The sequence below is a fragment of the Oncorhynchus keta genome, unplaced genomic scaffold (assembly GCF_023373465.1).
Source record: "Oncorhynchus keta strain PuntledgeMale-10-30-2019 unplaced genomic scaffold, Oket_V2 Un_contig_24509_pilon_pilon, whole genome shotgun sequence".
NCBI classification, from domain to species: domain Eukaryota; kingdom Metazoa; phylum Chordata; class Actinopteri; order Salmoniformes; family Salmonidae; genus Oncorhynchus; species Oncorhynchus keta.
The window spans coordinates 177,501-199,431 of NW_026283949.1; the positions used below are offsets into that span (position 1 = coordinate 177,501).

The window sequence follows — 21,931 nt, forward strand, 5'->3', positions numbered from 1 at the left end:
GTGTACAGTGCAGTGTGTTTACCTTCATTGTATCAGAATCCCCACAGACGATAGCCATGGGACACAGATACAGTACAGGCCTACAGTACAGCAGACTGTTGGAGATTTACAATCGTGATGGACGGGCGTCATGTTGGCACCAAAACTCTCCTTTATTCTAGAGACAAGGCAGAGTGTTATCGTGTGTGTGCGTGTGTGTGTGCGTGTGTGTGTGCGTGTGTGTGTGCGTGTGTGTGTGTGTGTGTGTGTGTGTGTGTGTGTGTGTGTGTGTGTGTGTGTGTGTGTGTGTGTGTGTGTGTGTGTGTGTGTGTGTGTGTGTGTGTGTGTGTGTGTGTGTGTGTGTGTGTGTGTGTGTGTGCCAAACACAAGAGCCGTTCCTCATGCTTTTAAATGTCAGTGCTGTCACCCCAAAAACCATATTATTCTGTGCCTCAGCTCCAAGGGCATTACGTGTCCCTGGCACATACAGAAATATAACTCTTAGCATGCGTGTTGACAGTCATAGATCAGTAGAGCTGCAGCAATAACGAGATAGTTAAATCAGGTTACGCCCCAGATGGCACCCTAGTACCTACATAGTGCACTACTTTTGACTGAGCACTATAGGCTGTAGTGCACTATATAGGGAATAGGGTGTCATTTGGAATGCATAAGAATAAATTATCCCATTATATTCTCAGGTAACATCTTTCTTGAAAGTTAATTTTGAGGAAAATGCTTGGATTGGTTTAAAAAAAATAAACAGCATTTTACCTAAGGTTCTAACTTCAACTTCATCTGAGGGTGAAATTAAATCTGGGACATGGACTGGAAATGTAATCCTAATCTCTACCTTTCTTCACAAAGCATTCTCTCTCTTAATCCAACTGAAGTGTACCGTTACAGGAACATGACTGTTTACAACTATACATTAAGGTCCCAAATGGCACCCTGCTCCCTATATAGGGCACTACTTATGACCAGGGCCCCCCACTATATGGCAAATAGGGTGTCATTTAGGATGCACCCTTACAGATCCAAAAACACATCCATATTTCCTTTTTGATGATATTATGGTCAGATAGCTTGGGGTGGGATGGTGATCCATGTAGGTTTGAGTAAAGGCTATCACATTGCACCGTGTTCACTAGAGTCTAGACCAGACTGGGGTATCATTTCTATTCCTACATTTTGACTGACTGAATGCGGCCGATGGGCTTTCTCTGCTAGCATAAGTATATATCTTCTTATGTTGCTCCGGCAACAAAGGAACAAGCAGGCTGTTGTTCCACTTGGGAGATTATATCATCAAAATGAAATTTATACTGAAGGACGTCGTGTAATTACTAAAAGCACCACTGGCACTCACGCAGACCATGAGTCATCGCTTAGGAAAAACAGGAAGCTTGTTTTTAGGGTTACACATCCCAAAAAATCCCTAATTGTGGCGGCTGTATCCAAAGCATTGTTAAAGTTAACCATGCTTAAACAGTAAACATTAGGATTCTTACACGCGTTTGCTGTCTAATTTGTGTTTGAGGGTCCGGTTATTTGTTCATTTCTTTCATTAAGTTCTCTGTAGGGAGAATAACAGGGCAGAGAGAAGAGAGGTTTTTGAAGCAGATTGTTTGAATCATCACTTTATAGAATGACAGCACAACAGTCTTGATTTGCTCTCTAATCAAATCATCACAGTACATCTCTGTACTGAAAGAGATAAATCTTGAAAACTTGGCTGCTGACATGCAACAAATAAAGGCATCATATCAACACTGGACTAATGAAGAAAATACTAAAAGATCGTTTTTGAGTGAACTATCCCTTTAAGTGTTCAACCTGCCTGTCAAAGATACACTTGTTTTGTGTCTCCTAGTGGAACTTCCCCCTGCTGATGTTCATGTGGAAGGTGGCCCCGGCGCTGTGCTGTGGTAACACTGTGGTCATCAAGCCAGCCGAGCAGACCCCTCTCACAGCCCTGCACGTAGGATCTCTCATCAAAGAGGTGAGAGAAACTTTTAGGAAGAACAGGGGCCTCCAACTCCGCTGCTGAAGAGCTATACTGGGTGAGCATGGTGCAGACTGAAGGGGCTGTGATTGGTTGATTATTTGGAATGGTCAGGTGTGCCGGTGTTGGATTGGTTGATTATTTGGAACAGTCAGGTGTGTCAGTGTTGGATTGGAAGTAAAGCCTGCACTCTCTGTAGCGCTCCATGATCGGATTTGGAGAATCCTGCATACAATGAAGAGAGATATTATATGCAACTATCCTTTATAACTGGACAGAAAAACAACAGGCGTTGTGGTTAGAGAGTTGGACTAGTAACCGGAAGGTTGCAAGTTCAAACCCCTGAGCTGACAAGGTACAAATCTGTCATTCTGCCCCTGAACAGGCAGTTAACCCACTGGCTGTCATTGAAAATAAGAATTTGTTCTTAACTGACTTGCCTGGTTAAAAAATCTATTGGTCAGGACACATTGACTATTACGTCTGTTGCCCAGGAGAATCACCTGAGGTCAAACTATAGACCCTGTTGCCCAGGAGAATCACCTGAGGTCAAACTATAGACTCTGTTGCCCAGGAGAATCACCTGAGGTCAAACTATAGACCCTGTTGCCCAGGAGAATCACCTGAGGTCAAACTATAGACCCTGTTGCCCAGGAGAATCACCTGAGGTCAAACTATAGACCCTGTTGCCCAGGAGAATCACCTGAGGTCAAACTATAGACTCTGTTGCCCAGGAGAATCACCTGAGGTCAAACTATAGACTCTGTTGCCCAGGAGAATCACCTGAGGTCAAACTATAGACTCTGTTGCCCAGGAGAATCACCTGAGGTCAAACTATAGACCCTTCTGCTCTCCTCTCCTTTCCTACCTTCTATCTCTCCTATCCTCTCCCTTCTCATCTCCTTTCCTTTCCTCTCCTCTCCTCTCCCCTTCTGTCCTGTCCTTTCCCTCCCTCCCTCCCTCCCTCCCTTCTCTCCCCTAACCTCTCTCCTTTCCTGTTCTGCCCTGCCCTGTACTGTCCTTTTCCTCTCCTCTCCTCTCCTCTCCTCTCCTCTCCTCTCCTCTCCTCCCCCTCCTTTTCGCTCCTCTATTACAAACATCTTGATCTTTCCCTTTACTCTGCTCCTCATGTCGGGGCTCAGGAGAGCAAATATCAATGTCTTCAGCGTAGATCCTACATCAAAGGCAGGGGATTACCCCACCAATACAGTGTGTGTGTGTGTGTGTGTGTGTGTGTGTGTGTGTGTGTGTGTGTGTGTGTGTGTGTGTGTGTGTGTGTGTGTGTGTGTGTGTGTGTGTGTGTGTGTGTGTGTGTGTGTGTGTGTGTGTGTGTACAGTATGAAATGAGACTGTAGTAGTGCCTCACAGGTCATGAGACGTTTGGTTTCAAACCTATTTGGCTTCTCTTACCGGCCATTAGTCCAAATGATCCCGGGCTGTTTTATACCCAGAGGAAAGCCCTGGTCTTATGTGATTAGACCAGTTCACTTTTATCATGTCGACGGTAATGATTTTTAAAGGGAAAGAGTTCTGCTTCTAATCATTGGGTATACGAGAGTTGTTCAGCCAATCAAAGACGACACTGGAAATTGAATAGAAAAAAAAGACTTATTTATTATATATATATAAAATAAAAAGCACCAGAGTAACTCTCTCATACTCACACACTGTGCTCCTTAAAGGGACATTTCACTCTACAATGAAAGTTTGTCCTATATTTCCAGACCTTAAGAGTAGTCTAATGTTAAGGTGAAACCATGTCCCACAACATGGGTTTTGTGTGTAGATCCTGATAACTTTGATTTAAAAGTGTAATGTATATTTAACTCATCCATGTTGACTGGGTTAAGAAGTAGCAGGTAGTGTACCTTATTTCCTTGCACATGGTTCTGATCACTAACATTGGTCGTTGGGTTGCCATGATAGGCCGGTTTCCCCCCCGGAGTGGTGAACATCGTGCCAGGGTTCGGCCCCACAGCAGGTGCAGCCATTGCTAGCCACATGGGCATCGACAAAGTGGCGTTCACGGGTTCTACAAAGGTACGTGCATGTTTGGAAGTATGCATAATGCTGGAAGTGACGGGGCAACTGGTTGGAGGATTGTGGGTTTTTTGTAACTGTTCCAAAATGAACATACCTGGGTTCAAGTAGTAGTTTTCTTTCAAATAGTCTGCCTGGAGTGTCAGATGGGTGGGGTTTGCACTTTTGGGACTAGTTTGTGTGTTCCATTGTGCCAGACAAGCTCAATCACGTGCAGCTAAAGTATCCAAAGGAAACAAATACTATTTGAACCCAAGGCTGAAAATACATTATTTTTCAAAGCCAAGTGGGGTACAGGATTGTAAAAGAAACACACTAAAATGTTCAGAAATATACTGAGGGTTTTATAATAAATGTCACATTTATTTGACACTTGTTTAAAAATGTTGGTATCTCTCTCATTTCGGCATGCAGTACATGTATTCATTAACAATCTGTCTCACCGATACCAGTCCCTCGTGCCCTATCAAATCCCAATGTACATTTAAAAAGAGTATTTGTTTGAACTGAATGTGCCATATGACACATTGTTATATGACTTCCCCCTGTGATCCGTCCTCGCCCTGTTTGTCTCCCCAGGTAGGCCAGTTGATCAAAGAGGCCGCAGCAAAGAGTAATCTGAAAAGAGTGACCCTGGAGCTGGGTGGGAAGAACCCCTGCATTGTCTTTGCTGACTCGGACTGTAAGTGATGTGGTTTCTGTCTCTCTATTAAACCAACAAGGCAGAGAGAGAGAACAAAGACAGCAGCTCTGCTCAGCGCAGAGGAAAGGCCTTTGACACAGTGTGTGTGATCAACAGTGTGCTTGTAAGCAATAGAGATGGAGACTGATTGCGAACTGTGTGATGGTTATCATGACGGACATTGTGTCATCGTGGCTCCTAGCCTATCCAACATATCAACAATATAATATGATAACCCAGCGGGCAAAACTGGTTGCAATGACGTCTTTACAACGTCTCTGAAAACGTCGTGGTCAGGTTGTATACAGGTTGTAAAGGGACAGGGTTTCTTTTAAATGTGTTTGTGACCAGAAAAATACATGTTTACCTGGCTCTAATCTTGTTATCTGACGTCTTTACGACCAGAAACCAAGTTTACAACCAGAAAATGATGTCATTATCAGGTCAAATCTTACCCTCAGGGAAGATGTGGCCAATTGTTATGTTATTACTCTGAGGGACACTTAGGCATTTGGCGACAGCCTTCGTCAACATCTATCCTATGTTCACTAACAGTGCAGTTGGCAGTGGAGGAGACCCAAAAGGGAGCCTTCTTCAACCAGGGCCAGTGCTGCACGGCCGCGTCGCGTGTCTTCGTGGAGGAACAGGTCTATGAGGAGTTTGTACGCCGCAGCGTCGAGAGTGCCAAGAGTATCGTCATAGGAGACCCCCTGGACCCACGTACATCACACGGACCACAGGTGTCTCTTCTCTCCTCTCCCCCTCTCTTCTCTCCTCTCCCCCTCTCTCCTTTCCCCCCTCTCTTCTCTTTTCTCTCCTCCTCTCCCCCCTCTCTTCTCTTTTCTCTCCTCCTCTCCCCCCTCTCTCTCTCTCTCTCCTCCTCTCTCCTCCCCCCTCTTATATTTTCTCCTCCTCTCTCCCCCCCTCTCTTCTCTCCCCTCTCTTCCTCCTCTCCCCCTCTCTCTCTTTTCTCCTCCTTTCCCCTCTCTTCTCTTTTCTCACCTCCTCTTCCCCCTCTTATCTTTTCTCCCCTCCTCTCCCCTCCTCTCTCTCTCTCCTCCTCTCTCTCTTCTCTTTCCTCCTCTCCCCCCCTTCTCTGTCCCCTCTCTCCCCCTCTCTCTTCTCTCCTCTCCCCCTCTCTTCTCTTTTCTCTCCTCCTCTCCCCCTCTCTCTTTTCTCTCCTCTCTCTCCTCTCTTCTCTTTTCTCTCCTCCTCTCCCCCTCTCTTCTCTTTTCTCTCCTCCTCTCCCCTCTCTTCTCTTTTCTCTCCTCCTCCCCCCCCTCTCTTCTCTCTCCTCTCCCCCCCTCCTCTCCCCCTCTGTTCTCTCTTCTCTCCTCCTCTCCCCCTCTCTTCTCTTTTCTCTCCTCCTCTCCCATCTCTTCTCTTTTCTCTCCTCCTCTCCCCTCTCTTCTCTTTTCTCTCCTCCTCTCCCCTCTCTTCTCTTTTCTCTCCTCCTCTCCCCTCTCTTCTCTTTTCTCTCCTCCTCTCCCATCTCTTCTCTTTTCTCTCCTCCTCTCCCCCTCTCTCTTCTCTTTTCTCTCCTCCTCCCTCTCCCCCTCTCTTCTCTTTTCTCTCCTCCTCTCCCATCTCTTCTCTTTTCTCTCCTCCTCCTCCTCTCTCCTCTCCCTTTTCTCTCTCCTCTCCCCTCTCTCTCTCTCTCTTCCTCTATCCCCTCTCCCCCTCTCTCTCTCTCTCTTTTCTCTCCTCCTCTCCCCTCTCTTCTCTTTTCTCTCCTCCTCTCCCATCTCTTCTCTTCTCTTGAGTGTGTATACATATGTATATAAAGTCTAGTGAGTGTGTATACATATGTATATAAAGTCTAGTGAGTGTGTATACATATGTATATAAAGTCTAGTGAGTGTGTATACATATGTATATAAAGTCTACTGAGTGTGTATACATATGTATATAAAGTCTACTGAGTGTGCATAGGGTCAGTGCAAGACAGAGTCAGTGCAGATAGTTTGGGAACCATTAGTTGACTATTTAGCAGTCTGGCTATTCAGCAATGTTATGGTTTTGGGGTAGAAGCTGCCTTGGAGCCGATTGGTCCGAGAGCCGATGCTCGGGTACCGTTTGCCGGATGGTAGCAGAGTGAACAGTCTATGGCGTAGGTGGTTGGAGTCTTTGGTAATTATTCACGATGAGATCAGTTCCCAACTTTGGACCAAATCCTACAGATGTAGGAGCTTCATTTGAGCCAGTTTGCTACGGCAGGAAAATAATCCTGCAGCAACAGCAAATGTGAATTATTATGTGGATTTGGTTAATGGACATTTTTGCAGGGGGTTGATATATTTTTCATGAGGGCAAATCAAGTCTGACATTTTTAAGTGGAAATTACAAACTTTAGAAGCCCTTTTAAAACTCCAAAAGTTTGCATTTCCTGTGGTGCAGGAAAATTCTCAGTAACAAAAAAGTGATCAAATGAAGATCCTGTATCTGTAACTTGAGAGCTGTATGCTCAGCTCAGATATTCATGTAAGTCATGCAGTGAAGTCAATCAAATATTATCTTAAGTTAACCTTGCAGGCCACAATTTAGGATTCAGTCCTTTACTTTTAAAGAAGATGTGGGACAGTTACAGAACGTATCCTTCAGGTCTTGTCTGACAGAAACATACTTTCCATTACCACGGTGGTTATCAACGTAGACTATCAGTATGGGTTCATTAAAGATCACTTGTGGTGGGAGCAGAAAATATCCCTTTCTTTTTCTAGCTGTTCTTTCTTTTGCTCCTGTGCCAACTTTGGATGTGTGTAAATGAATACTCCCTTTATAGCCATTACTTTACCTTTTGTGTAATGACATCACCCTGCCTGCCTCCAACCCTCCCTCCCACCCTCCCTCCCTCCCTCCCTCCCCCTCCCTCCCTCCCTCCCTCCCCCTCCCTCCCTCCCTCCCTCCCTCCCTCCCTCCCTCCCTCCCTCCCACCCTCCCCCTCCTCCCTCCCTCCCTCCCACCCTCCCTCCCTCCCTCCCTCCCACCCCCACCCTCCCTCCCTCCCACCCTCCCTCCCACCCACCCTCCCTCCCTCGCTCCCACCCTCCCCCTCCCTCCCTCCCTCCCTCCCTCCCCCTCCCTCCCTCCCCCCCCCATCTCCTCTCTTCCCCTGTTCCTCCAGATTGACCAGAAGCAGTTTGATAAGATACTGGAGTTGATTGACAGCGGGAAGAAGGAGGGAGCCAAACTGGAGTGTGGGGGCGTGGCCATGGAGGACACAGGACTCTACATCCAGCCCACCGTATTCTCCCATGTCAAGGACCACATGCGCATCGCCAAGGAAGAGGTGAGAGATCCAAATTCTGATCTATGGTCAGTTTTGTGATTTTCTTGTCAGATGGTTACGGTTAGGATTGGGGGATGATGCATCCGTCCACCCAATGCTGCCTAAAGAAGACTCTAACAGTCGAAACCTGTCCTGATATTAAATATAAACTGGGTGGTTCGAGTCCTGAATGTTGATTGACTGACAGCCGTGGTACTGTATATCAGATCGTATACCACTGGTATGACAAAATATTTATTTTTACTGCTCTGATTACATTGTTAACCAGTTTATAGTAGCAATAAGGCACCTCGGGTGTTTGTGATATATGGCCAATATACCAGAGCTAAGGGCTGTATCGAGGCACTCCGCCTTGCTTCGTGTGTAAGAACAGCCCTTAGCCGTGGTATATATACAACACTCCCTCTGACCTTATTGCTTAAATATACCACAGGCAGATCATTCTGTTCTCTGTATATAATACCTGTAAATAGTCAACTGAACTTTTTCTGCATCGTACTGTGTCTTTGTTCTGTGATTGGAGGAAGGAAAGCTGATCCTAGATCTGTGATCCGTGTCTACTGGAAACTTCTACCCAGAGCTAGGGGTTTCTGATGTTGGCTTTACAGTGATTTCATTCATAAAAATGAGAACGCCACCACTGGTCCAGGCAGTTTTGTTGTATACCACTGCCATCTTCTGGTGGTGTGGTTGAAGTGCAGGTTCAGACAACTGTATATCTATGGTTCAAACAAGGTCATAGTCATGGAGATGGATGGAGGGCGCTTCTTTACATCTGTGGCATAATGGCTTCTGTGACAGCATGGCCAGCGCCATGTAGATCTTTCTCCAATTGAAAGTAGTCAATGTATTCTTGTTTTTCTTCTATGAGTCGGTAGACAAACTGAAAGTGTGTATACTGCCACCTAGAGGGTGTTTTCTAAACAGGCATGAAGCCAAGGTTGGTGATTTAATGCTGCCTGCCATTCATTGGCTGATCCCTCCTGCTGACCTGGATAGAATTCTGCGATCCTTCCTTAACCCATAGAAAGTCCCACCCAATTGACTACTTTAAAATGGTAAAAGTGCTCAATGGATCTGCCCATGCTAATACTGGCTTTGTGGTATTAGAGCTGTCTATCCAAGTCTATGGTCATGGTAAAGCAGGATCATATCATAGAAATACATAGAGGACTCTAGTGGCCAAAATCCGTTTTAGCATGGGCAGCGCTATTGAGGACTTTCACCATTTTTAAGTAGTCAATTGGGTGGGACTTCCTATGGGTTAAGGAAGGATCACATAATTCCATCCGGGTCATAAGGAGGAATCAGTAAATTAATTATAATCGTGAACAAACATTCCATTACTATAGGTGGCAGTAAATTGCCAACCTTAGCTTTATATCTGTTCAAACAACACAAGAATCAACACACTGCAAGTGAAAAGAAACAACACACTGCAAGTGAAAAGAATCAACACACTGCAGGTGAAAAGAATCAACACACTGCAGGTGAAAAGAATCAACACACTGCAGGTGAAAAGAATCAACACACTGCAGGTGAAAAGAATCAACACACTGCAGGTGAAAAGAATCAACACACTGCAGGTGAAAAGAATCAACACACTGCAGGTGAAAAGAAACAACACACTGCAGGTGAAAAGAATCAACACACTGCAGGTGAAAAGAATCAACACACTGCAGGTGAAAAGAAACAACACACTGCAGGTGAAAAGAAACAACACACTGCAGGTGAAAAGAATCAACACACTGCAGGTGAAAAGAATCAACACACTGCAGGTGAAAAGAATCAACACACTGCAGGTGAAAAGAATCAACACACTGCAGGTGAAAAGAAACAACACACTGCAGGTGAAAAGAATCAACACACTGCAGGTGAAAAGAATCAACACACTGCAGGTGAAAAGAAACAACACACTGCAGGTGAAAAGAAACAACACACTGCAGGTGAAAAGAAACAACACACTGCAGGTGAAAAGAAACAACACACTGCAGGTGAAAAGAAACAACACACTGCAGGTGAAAAGAAACAACACACTGCAGGTGAAAAGAAACAACACACTGCAGGTGAAAAGAAACAACACACTGCAGGTGAAAAGAAACAACACACTGCAGGGTGCAGGTGAAAAGAAACAACACACTGCAGGTGAAAAGAAACAACACACTGCAGGTGAAAAGAAACAACACACTGCAGGTGAAAAGAAACAACACACTGCAGGTGAAAAGAAACAACACACTGCAGGTGAAAAGAAACAACACACTGCAGGTGAAAAGAAACAACACACTGCAGGTGAAAAGAATCAACACACTGCAGGTGAAAAGAATCAACACACTGCAGGTGAAAAGAAACAACACACTGCAGGTGAAAAGAAACAACACACTGCAGGTGAAAAGAAACAAACACTGCAGGTGAAAAGAAACAACACACTGCAGGTGAAAAGAAACAACACACTGCAGGTGAAAGAACACTGCAGGTGAAAAGAAACAACACACTGCAGGTGAAAAGAATCAACACACTGCAGGTGAAAAGAAACAACACACTGCAGGTGAAAAGAAACAACACACTGCAGGTGAAAAGAAACAACACACTGCAGGTGAAAAGAAACAACACACTGCAGGTGAAAAGAAACAACACACTGCAGGTGAAAAGAAACAACACACTGCAGGTGAAAAAAACAACACACTGCAGGTGAAAAGAAACAACACACTGCAGGTGAAAAGAAACAACACACTGCAGGTGAAAAGAATCAACACACTGCAGGTGAAAAGAAACAACACACTGCAGGTGAAAAGAAACAACACACTGCAGGTGAAAAGAAACAACACACTGCAGGTGAAAAGAATCAACACACTGCAGGTGAAAAGAAACAACACACTGCAGGTGAAAAGAAACAACACACTGCAGGTGAATCAACACACTGCAGGTGAAAAGAATCAACACACAACACACTGCAGGTGAAAAGAAACAACACACTGCAGGTGAAAAGAAACAACACACTGCAGGTGAAAAGAAACAACACACTGCACACTGCAGGTGAAAAGAAACAACACACTGCAGGTGAAAAGAAACAACACACTGCAGGTGAAAAGAAACAACACACTGCAGGTGAAAAGAAACAACACACTGCAGGTGAAAAGAAACAACACACTGCAGGTGAAAAGAAACAACACACTGCAGGTGAAAAGAAACAACACACTGCAGGTGAAAAGAAACAACACACTGCAGGTGAAAAGAAACAACACACTGCAGGTGAAAAGAAACAACACACTGCAGGTGAAAAGAAACAACACACTGCAGGTGAAAAGAAACAACACACTGCAGGTGAAAAGAATCAACACACTGCAGGTGAAAAGAAACAACACACTGCAGGTGAAAAGAAACAACACACTGCAGGTGAAAAGAATCAACACACTGCAGGTGAAAAGAAACAACACACTGCAGGTGAAAAGAATCAACACACTGCAGGTGAAAAGAATCAACACACTGCAGGTGAAAAGAAACAACACACTGCAGGTGAAAAGAAACAACAACAGGTGAAAAGAAACAACACACTGCAGGTGAAAAGAAACAACACACTGCAGGTGAAAAGAAACAACACACTGCAGGTGAAAAGAAACAACACACTGCAGGTGAAAAGAAACAACACACTGCAGGTGAAAAGAAACAACACACTGCAGGTGAAAAGAATCAACACACTGCAGGTGAAAAGAAACAACACACTGCAGGTGAAAAGAAACAACACACTGCAGGTGAAAAGAATCAACACACTGCAGGTGAAAAGAAACAACACACTGCAGGTGAAAAGAAACAACACACTGCAGGTGAAAAGAATCAACACACTGCAGGTGAAAAGAATCAACACACTGCAGGTGAAAAGAAACAACACACTGCAGGTGAAAAGAATCAACACACTGCAGGTGAAAAGAATCAACACACTGCAGGTGAAAAGAAACAACACACTGCAGGTGAAAAGAATCAACACACTGCAGGTGAAAAGAATCAACACACTGCAGGTGAAAAGAATCAACACACTGCAGGTGAAAAGAATCAACACACTGCAGGTGAAAAGAAACAACACACTGCAGGTGAAAAGATGGCCCCCGAAGAACATGGCTTACGTTTTATATTCTCCCAACCAATTGTGATATTTATAGCCTCGTTATTGTTATTCTTATTGTGTTACTTTTTATTCTTATTTTTTACTTTAGTCTATTTGGTAAATATTGTCTTAACTATTCTTGAACTGCACTGTTGGTTAAGGGCTTGTAAGTAAGCATTTCACGGTAAGGTCTACACTTGTTTTATTTGGCGCATGTGACAAATATAGTTGGATTTGATTGGATTTGAAGTATGTAGCCTTTTAGTTTGTTTACCAACTCATCAAATTAGTAGAAGAAGAAAATGTAATACTTAAAAATGGAGATGGCCTCAATGGCACTACCCATGCCCCCACATGCCCCCACATGCCCCCACAGACCAATTGTGGCAGATGCATTGTTACATCCTATACATATCTCTATGGTTGTATTCACTGGACACCAAACGGAAGAAAATGGACTGACACAGGGAGGAAGCTGAACCTGTCAAATAACAAACGCTTGTGTTTTTTATTATTAATACGACCCAAGGCTATTCTGATTGGTGCTGATTGATCCTACAGACATTTATTTGGACACAACACAACATTGACATGGTTCAGCAGTGAAGTCATTGCATTTTTTAAGATAACATTTTCTTCACATTATTCATCAAATCCAAGTCAATCTAAATTGGGCGTTGAACTGCCATCTGTGGCCTGTGAGGCTTTGCTTTATCCTTCTCCTGCTGACCATGGCCTGTTTGAATACATAACAAACCTACCTGTCTCTCCTCCTTGAGGTAATCACTGATCCAACAAACTGATAGGTGGAAGCAATTACCACTTACCAGCCAGGTCACATCAGGGATTTCTTCAAAGGAGGGCAGTAGGAAGGATGCATTTGAACAGGGCATGTAATCTTCTCCATGACCCCATCCAGATCTTCGGCCCGGTCCAGTGTATATTCCGATTCAAGAGCCAGCAGGAGGCCATAGAGAGAGCCAACAGTACGGAGTACGGCTTGGCTTCTGCAGTGTTCACACGCAATCTGGACCGGGCTCTCTCTGTGTCTGCTGCCCTGGAGACTGGCACTGTCTGGTAGGTTACTGTTAACTCCTGAACAATGGTACCTTGCTAGTATCACTACATATGACTACAGCAACAACTATTAGCTGCTACAATCTGGACCGGGCTCTCTCTGTGTCTGCTGCCCTGGAGACTGGCACCGTCTGGTAGGTTACTGTTAACTCCTGAACAATGGTACCATGCTAGTATCACTACATATGACTACAGCAACAACTATTAGCTGCTACAATCTGGACCGGGCTCTCTCTGTGTCTGCTGCCCTGGAGACTGGCACCGTCTGGTAGGTTACTGTTAACTCCTGAACAATGGTACCTTGCTAGTATCACTACATATGACTACAGCAACAACTATTAGCTGCTACTATTCCCATCCTAACAATTCAATACTAGTACTAATATCCAAAATAGTGTAAGGATGAGAACGGGATGCTAGTGATTGATTAGTAATGTCTGACAAGTTCCTATAAATACTGTAGGTTAGTCCCATAGAGATAGATAGAGCACTCATCTTTGTATCTGTTACAGAATGGGCAGCACCATTGAGGCTATCTTCATTTTAAAGTAGTCAATTTGGTTCTTTCCAATTGGCTGAACCCTCCTGATGACCCGGTTGGACATGACTCCAACAGGGTCACCAGGAGGGATCAGCGAATGAAGTTGGAAGTGCCAACCAGTTGACTACATTAAAATGGTGGAAGCCCTCAATGGCGCTTCCCATGCTAATGTGACCTCTAGGCCGCTAGAGGCCTCTATAATTCTCTATGGTTAGTCCTCTCTCCTGCAGAAAGACTAGTTGACATAAGGCTCATTACTACTACTACCACTACTACTACTAATAATAATAATAATATTACTGCTACCACTTCTACTACTATTACTACTGTTACCATTGGCCCAAAGCCAGCCACTACTCCTTACCATTACTACTACTACTAATAATAATAATAATAATATTACTGCTACCACTTCTACTACTATTACTACTGTTACCATTGGCCCAAAGCCAGCCACTACTCCTTACCATTACTACTTTATTATTAATTTACTCCATGTGCTGCTAACTACTACTTTCTACAGTACAACTTCTATTAGCATTTTACCAATGTACTCCCTATTCACTCTGACTATTCACCCTATTCACTCCGTATCCCCTACTTATACCTCTTCATGTGAGAACACAGCTCTAGCTGCACCTTGTGGCCACAAGATAGAGCCGGGTAGATAGGTAGGTATCCCAGACGAAGCTCCTCTGTGTGGCAGTGAGAGAAGGACAAGGAGTGGGAGAGAAAAAGGAAGATATATTTTTATTTCACCCCTATTTAACCAGGTAGGCTAGTTGAGAACACCTTTATTTAACCAGGTAGGCTAGTTGAGAACACCTTTATTTAACCAGGTAGGCTAGTTGAGAACACCTTTATTTAACCAGGTAGGCTAGTTGAGAACACCTTTATTTAACCAGGTAGGCTAGTTGAGAACACCTTTATTTAACCAGGTAGGCTAGTTGAGAACACCTTTACTTAACCAGGTAGGCTAGTTGAGAACACCTTTATTTAACCAGGTAGGCTAGTTGAGAACACCTTTATTTAACCAGGTAGGCTAGTTGAGAACACCTTTATTTAACCAGGTAGGCTAGTTGAGAACACCTTTATTTAACCAGGTAGGCTAGTGGAGAACACCTTTATTTAACCAGGTAGGCTAGTTGAGAACACCTTTATTTAACCAGGTAGGCTAGTTGAGAACAAGTTCTCATTTGCAACTGCGACCTGGCCAAGATAAAGCATAGCAATTTGACACATACAACAACAGTTACACATGGAATAAACAAAACATACAGTCAATAATACAGTAGAAAAATAAGTCTATATACAATGTGAGCAAATGGGGTGAGATAAGGGAGGTAAAGGCAAAAAAAGGCCATGGTGGCGAGGTAAATACAATATAGCAAGTAAAACACTGGAATGGTAGATCTGCACTGTAATCTGTACTGTCCTTAAACCAACAGGGTTTCCTGAGTGATCATAGACCTCAGTCTGAACGTTTATGTTACGTCATGGCAGGAGGGTAGGACCATCAGAACATGGGGTTTGGGTCGCATTAGGATTGTACAAATTAAGGTTATGACACTGGATGGGTATGACATGCTATCGCTTCCCTGGTGAATTCTGGGATGGAACTGAAGTTACTGTAAACAAATACATTACTCTGCTTATTCTCCTCTCTCACTGTCTATCTCTCTTTCTCACTGTCTCGCACTCTCGCACACAGTCTGTCTGTCTCTCTCTGTCTCACTTTCTGTCTTTAAATCTTTTTTTCACCTTTAGTTAACCAGGTAGGCTAGTTGAGAACAAGTTCTCATTTACAACTGCGACCTGGCCAAGATAAAGCATAGCAATTCGACACATACAACAACACAGAGTTACACATGGAATAAACAAAACATACAGTCAATAATACAGTAGAAAAAAAGAACAAAGTCTATATACAGTGAGTGCAAATGAGGTAAGATAAGGGAGTTAAGGCAATAAATAGGCCACGGTGGCGAAGTAATTACAACATAGCAATTAAACACTGGAATGGTAGATGTGCAGAAGATGAATGTGCAAGGAGAGATACTGGGGTGCAAAGGAGCAAGATAAATAAATAGAGTATGGGGATGAGGTAGATAGATGGGCTGTTTACAGGTGGGCTATGTACAGGTGCAGTGATCTGTAAGCTGCTCTGACAGCTGGTGCTTAAAGCTAGTGAGGGAGATATGAGTCTCCAGCTTCAGTGATTTTTGCAGTTCGTTCCAGTCATTGGCAGCAGAGAACTGGAAGGAAAGGTGACCACAGGAGGAATTGACTTTGGGGGTGACCAGTGAGATATACCTGCTGGAGCGTGTGCTACGAGTAGGTGCTGCTATGGTGACCAGTGAGCTGAGATAAGGCGGGGCTTTACCTAGCAGAGACTTGTAGATAACCTGTAGCCAGTGGGTTTGGCGACGAGTATGAAGCGAGGGCCAATCAACGAGAGTGTACAGGTCGCAGTGGTGGGTAGTATATGGGGCTGTGTTGACAAAACGGATGGCACTGTGATAGACTGCATCCAATTTGTTGAGTAGAGTGTTGGAGGCTATTTTATAGATGACATCGCCGAAGTCGAGGATCGGTAGGATGGTCAGTTTTACGAGGGTATGTTTGGCAGCATGAGTGAAGGATGCTTTGTTGCGATATAGGAAGCCGATTCTAGATTTAATTTCGGATTGGAGATGCTTAATGTGAGTCTGGAAGGGCAGTGATCGATTGAATAGCATGCATTTAGTTTTACTTGCATATAAGAGCAGTTGGGGGCCATGGAACGAGAGTTGTATGGCATTGAAGCTCGTCTGGAGGTTCGTTAACACAGTACCCAAAGAGGGGCCAGAAGTATACAGAATGGTGTTGTCTGTGTAGAGGTGGATCAGAGAATCACCAGCAGCAAGAGTGACATCATTGATGTACACTGAGAAGAGTCGGCCCGAGAATTGAACCCTGTGTCTCCCCCATAGAGACTGCCAGAGGTCCGGACAACAGGCCTTGTGATTTGACACACTGAACTCTGTCAGAGAAGTAGTTGGTGAACCAGGCGAGGCAATCATTTGAGAAACCAAGGCTGTCGATTCTGCCATGCCAATGTGGTGAATGACAGAGTCGAAAGCCTTGGCCAGGTCGATGAATACGGCTGCACAGTAATGTCTCTTATCGATGGCGGTTATGATATCGTTTAGGACCTTGAGTGTGGCTGAGGTGCACCCATGACCAGCATAGCGAAGAAGGTACGGTGGGATTCGAAATGGTCGGTAATCTGTTTGTTAACTTGGCTTTCGAAGACCTTAGAAAGACAGGGTAGGATAGATATAGGTCTGTAGCAGTTTGGGTCTAGATTGTCACCCCCTTTGAAGAGGGGGATGACCGCAGCAGCTTTCCAATCTTTGGGAATCTCAGACGATACAAAAGAGAGTTTGAACAGGCAATTTTGGCAGATAATTTTAGAAAGATAGGGTCCAGATGTCTAGCCCGGCTGATTTGTAGGGGTCCAGATTTTACAGCTCGTTCAGAACATCAGCTATTTTATTTTATTTTTATTTTACCTTTATTTAACCAGGCAAGTCAGTTAAGAACATATTCTTATTTTCAATGACGGCCTGGAAACAGTGGGTTAACTGCCTGTTCAGGGGCAGAACAACAGATTTGTACCTTGTCAGCTCGGGGGTTTGAACTCGCAACCTTCCGGTTACTAGTCCAACGCTCTAACCACTAGGCTACGCTGCCACCCCTATGGATTTGGGTGAAGGAGAAATGGTGGGGGCTTGGGCGGGTTGCTGTGGAGGGTGCCAGGCAGTTGGACAGGGTAGGGGTAGCCAGGTGGAAAGCATGGAAATTCTCAATTATAGTAGATTTATCAGTGATAACAGTGTTTCCTAACCTCAGAGCAGTGGGCAGCTGGGAGGAGGTGCTCTTATTCTCCATGGACTTTACAGTGTCCCAGAACTTTTTAGAGTTTGTACTACAGGATGCAAATTTCTGTTTGAAAAAGCTAGCCTTAGCTTTCCTAACTGCCTGTGTATATTTGTTCCTAACTTCCCTGAAAAGTTGCATATCACAGGGGCTATTCGATGCTAATGCAGAACGCCACAGGATGTTTTTGTGCTGGTCAAGGGCAGACAGGTCTGGAGTGAACCAAGGACTATTATCTATTTCTGCTTCTAAATATTTTGAATGGAGCATGCTTATTTAAGATGGTGAGGAAGGCACTTTTTAAAGAATAGCCAGACATCCTCTACTGATGGGATGAGTTCAATGTCATTCCAGGATACCCCGGCCAGGTCAATTAGCAAGGCCTGCTCGCAGAAGTGTTTTAGGGAGCGTTTGACAGTGATGAGGGGTGGTCGTTTGACCGCAGACCCATTACGGATGCAGGCAATGAGGCAGTGATCGCTGAGATCTTGATTGAAAACAACAGAGGTGTATTTGGAGGGCGAGTTAGTTAGGATGATATCTATTAGGGTGCCGGTGTTTACAGATTTGGGGTTGTACCTGGTAGGTTCATTGATAATTTGTGTAAGATTGAGGGCAACAAGCTTAGATTGTAGGATGGCCGGAGTGTTAAGCATGTCCCAGTTTAGGTCACCTAGTAGCATGAGTTCAGAAGATAGATGGGGGGGGGCAATCAATTCACATATGGTGTCAAGGGCACAGCTGGAGGCAGAGGGTGGTCTATAGCAAGCGGCAAGGGTGAGATACTTGTTTCTGGAAAGGTGAGTTTTTAGAAGTAGAAGCTCGAATTGTTTGGGTACAGACCTGGATAGTAAGACAGAACTCTGCAGGCTATCTTTGCAGTAGATTGCAACACCGCCCCCTTTGGCAGTTCTATCTTGGCGGAAAATGTTATAGTTAGGAATGGAGATTTCAGGGTTTTTGGTAGTTTTCCTAAGCCAGGATTCAAACATGGCTAAGACATCCGGGTTGGCAGAGTGTGCTAAAGCAGTGAGTAAAACAAACTTAGGGAGTAGGCTTCTAATGGTAACATGCATGATACCAAGGCTTTTACGGTTACAGAAGTCAAGAAATGAGAGCACCTGGGGAGTGGGAGTGGAGCTAGGCACTGCAGGACCTGGATTAACCTCTCCCTCACCAGAGGAACAGAGGAGAAGTAGGATAAGAGTACGGCTGAAGGCTATACGAACTGGACGTTTAGCATGTTCAGAACAGAGAGTAAAAGGAACAGGTTTCTGGGCAAGATATCAAATCAAATCAAATCAAATTTTATTTGTCACATACACATGGTTAGCAGATGTTAATGCGAGTGTAGCGAAATGCTTGTGCTTCTAGTTCCGACAATGCAGTGATAACCAACAAGTAATCTAACTAACAATTCCAAAACTACTGTCTTATACACAATGTAAGGGGATAAGGAATATGTACATAAGGATATATGAATGAGTGATGGTACAGAGCAGCATACAGTAGATGGTATCGAGTACAGTATATACATATGAGATGAGTATGTAAACAAAGTGGCATAGTTAAAGTGGCTAGTGATACATAGATTCGAGGCATAGTGTACAGACAAAGGTAAGGTAGGATGTGAGTACATTGGAGGTAAACCTAGGCATTGAATAATGATGAGAGAGATACAGACTCTAGAGATGTTAAAAATCAGGTGATGTCATCGCATATGTAGGAGGTGGAACAACATGGTTGGTTAAGGCATATTGAGCAGGGCTAAAGGCTCTTCAGTGAAATAAGAGTAAGTAATCACTAACCAGGACAGTATTGGACGAGGCATATTGATATTAGAGAGAGGCATGCGTAGCCAAGTGATCGTATGGGTCCAGTGAGTGGTTGGGCGGTTGAGTGGTTGGGCTTCTACTCCCGTACCGGCAGTAGAAGGGGTCCGGATATTGTAGCCCAGGAGTGGGCTTCGGTGGTAGCCCAGGAGCCCTAGCCGGGCTATCTTCAGGCTAATTTGTGCTTGTTCCGGGATGGAAACGCTAGCCAGGAGTAGTCACCCGTGATTGCGATTAGCTTGTTGCGAAGATCCAGATGAAAAGGTTCAGAGTTTGCGGAAGGAATCCGGGGATAGAAATCTAGGTTCGTTATGCTCTCTCTCTCTCTCTCTCTCTCTCTCTCTCTCTCTCTCTCTCTCTCTCTCTCTCTCTCTCTCTCTCTCTCTCTCTCTCTCTCTCTCTCTCTCTCTCTCTCTCAGGGTAAACTGCTATAACGCCCTCCATGCCCAGGCACCATTCGGAGGATACAAAATGTCAGGCAATGGACGAGAGCTGTAAGTCACTTCTCTTCAACACTATGTGTGATGAAAGGGTTTACTAGTTTGTTTACCCACACATTTTGCACATTTTTAACACAATGTGAATGATTAGAACAGTACAAATGAATTAGTATTTATTAACCTTTGTATTTTGATTCCTCAGGGGTGAGTATGCATTGGCAGAGTACTCTGAAGTGAAAGCTGTGACCATCAAACTGACTGAGGCACTGTGAGGGACACAGGAGAGACCACAAACCACTACTAGAGCCCAGCCCAGCACTACTCTGTCATCAACTCAGGCTGTATCCCAACACTCTGAAGCCACTCCTTTTCATCATCCTCTTGTCTCCTTTCATTTATCACCTTTGGTCATAAAGAGTTTGATTTGTGCGTGTGCTGTGCTCAAATCCTATTCAACGCCTATTTCACCTATCACTCAAAGTCATAAGATGAAAAAGCCAAGGAAAGGACGCCATCGAAGGGTGTTAGGACACTGGAGTGGCTTGAAGTAGCTTTCTTTCCTTGGCAAATTAAAGGAAACAATGAGAGGTGGCCAATCTGGAAGTGAATTGGGACGCAGACAAACCCTATGAGAGTTTCAGACCCTTCCACAGCTCTATTGCTCCAGGGGTAGCTCTATTGCTGAAAGGGGTGTATTCATAGGAACCAATTGGAAGCAAACGGGACGAAATGGGAGGGACCTACCTGAATTTGTCCAATAGAAATTGCTACGGTTCGCAACACTTTACACTAATGAATACACCCCAGGCCTTTACAATACCACAGCACTTCAGAGCTTCACTAATAATAACAAATTAAAAAAATCTGTTTCTTAATTTGGGGTTTTCTGATATGAATGTTCTTCTCTCATTTTGAGGAGCATTTTCTCCCTTTTCAAATGGTGGAATGAATTTTAATTCCCAAACAAGGTCATATTTACCTCTATTTTTAACTTTCTAATGCCCAGAAGAAAGACATATTTTTAACCCACTACAATAACAATATATAGGTCTAGTACTGTACTAGCAAACCTTAACTGGCATTTTAACACTTTTAAACACTTTACATTGTGTTGCATTTGGATCTGTGTACAATATATTTCAGAGTTGCTCATCTATAATCTATCTTGACCAGTGTGGCAACATTCTGCTAACTTTACTACAATTCCCAGGTTTCACAGAAATACTGGTCAGATTCAGGGATTGATGGAAAACCTGGGAATTTTCTGAAAGTGAACAGAATTTTCAGCACTAGTCTTGAGTGCTGTTATTAACATATTGTTATGTCTTGGGTGACGATACCCCTGATGAGTTTTGTATGCTTTGTGGTTTTATTGAACTAAATGTAGGAAGTTTTGCAAATGGTTTGATGGAATGTATTTCTTTGCAATACATATGGGGCTGGTTTCCCAAACTAAAACAGCATTTCAATGGAGATTCTCATTTGAGATTTGTGTTTAATCCAAGCACTCGGGTTAATCTGTGTCTGGGAAACCGGAGCCTAATTCAATAAGGTAAAACATGGGGCTTGTGTCCTATTGGTGTTTTTAATGGTATAACAATGCTACTGAAAACTGACATTATGTTGAAAATACAAGTCATTTGGACTCCAATAATGTCTCCATTCCTTGTCACAATATGCACCATATGTGAGATGTTACAATGTATAACAAACCACAAGGAAACAAGTCATTCTGTTTGTTTCATTTGCTAGACTCTCACTTTTTATATGGATATTTAAATAGACATTTTAAATAAAAGAAAATGGAATGTGTTTGTGATTCGTTTGGATTTTCATGTCATACAGATAAGATTGTAACACCTCTTGGACAAAAGCAGATTATTGGAATATGTTTACCAGCAACTGCTAGTTAAAAAGGGCAAGTATTTGTTATTTAAATGAAGGATTCTCTCTTGTCTATCCATTCTAATTTCCTTTTAGAGGTCATTGAGTGCTGCTGTATCAAATTACAATACAGTCCAAGGCT

At 43.8% G+C, this 21,931-nt stretch overlaps 1 protein-coding gene across 1 annotated transcript in view; it reads left to right on the forward strand.

The window, feature by feature from the left end:
* Positions 1-21,717, forward strand: part of aldh1a3 (aldehyde dehydrogenase 1 family, member A3) — a 39,655-nt gene extending 17,938 nt beyond the window's left edge. Inside the window, exons 6-13 of the mRNA XM_052505748.1 lie at positions 1,853-1,981; positions 3,911-4,024; positions 4,604-4,706; positions 5,262-5,446; positions 7,831-7,995; positions 13,014-13,171; positions 19,885-19,959; positions 20,108-21,717. Of these exons, the coding sequence (XP_052361708.1) occupies positions 1,853-1,981; positions 3,911-4,024; positions 4,604-4,706; positions 5,262-5,446; positions 7,831-7,995; positions 13,014-13,171; positions 19,885-19,959; positions 20,108-20,177 (999 nt within the window). The 3' untranslated portion in view covers positions 20,178-21,717. The remainder of the gene's footprint in view (positions 1-1,852; positions 1,982-3,910; positions 4,025-4,603; positions 4,707-5,261; positions 5,447-7,830; positions 7,996-13,013; positions 13,172-19,884; positions 19,960-20,107) is intronic.
* The last annotated feature ends 214 nt before the right edge of the window (positions 21,718-21,931 follow it).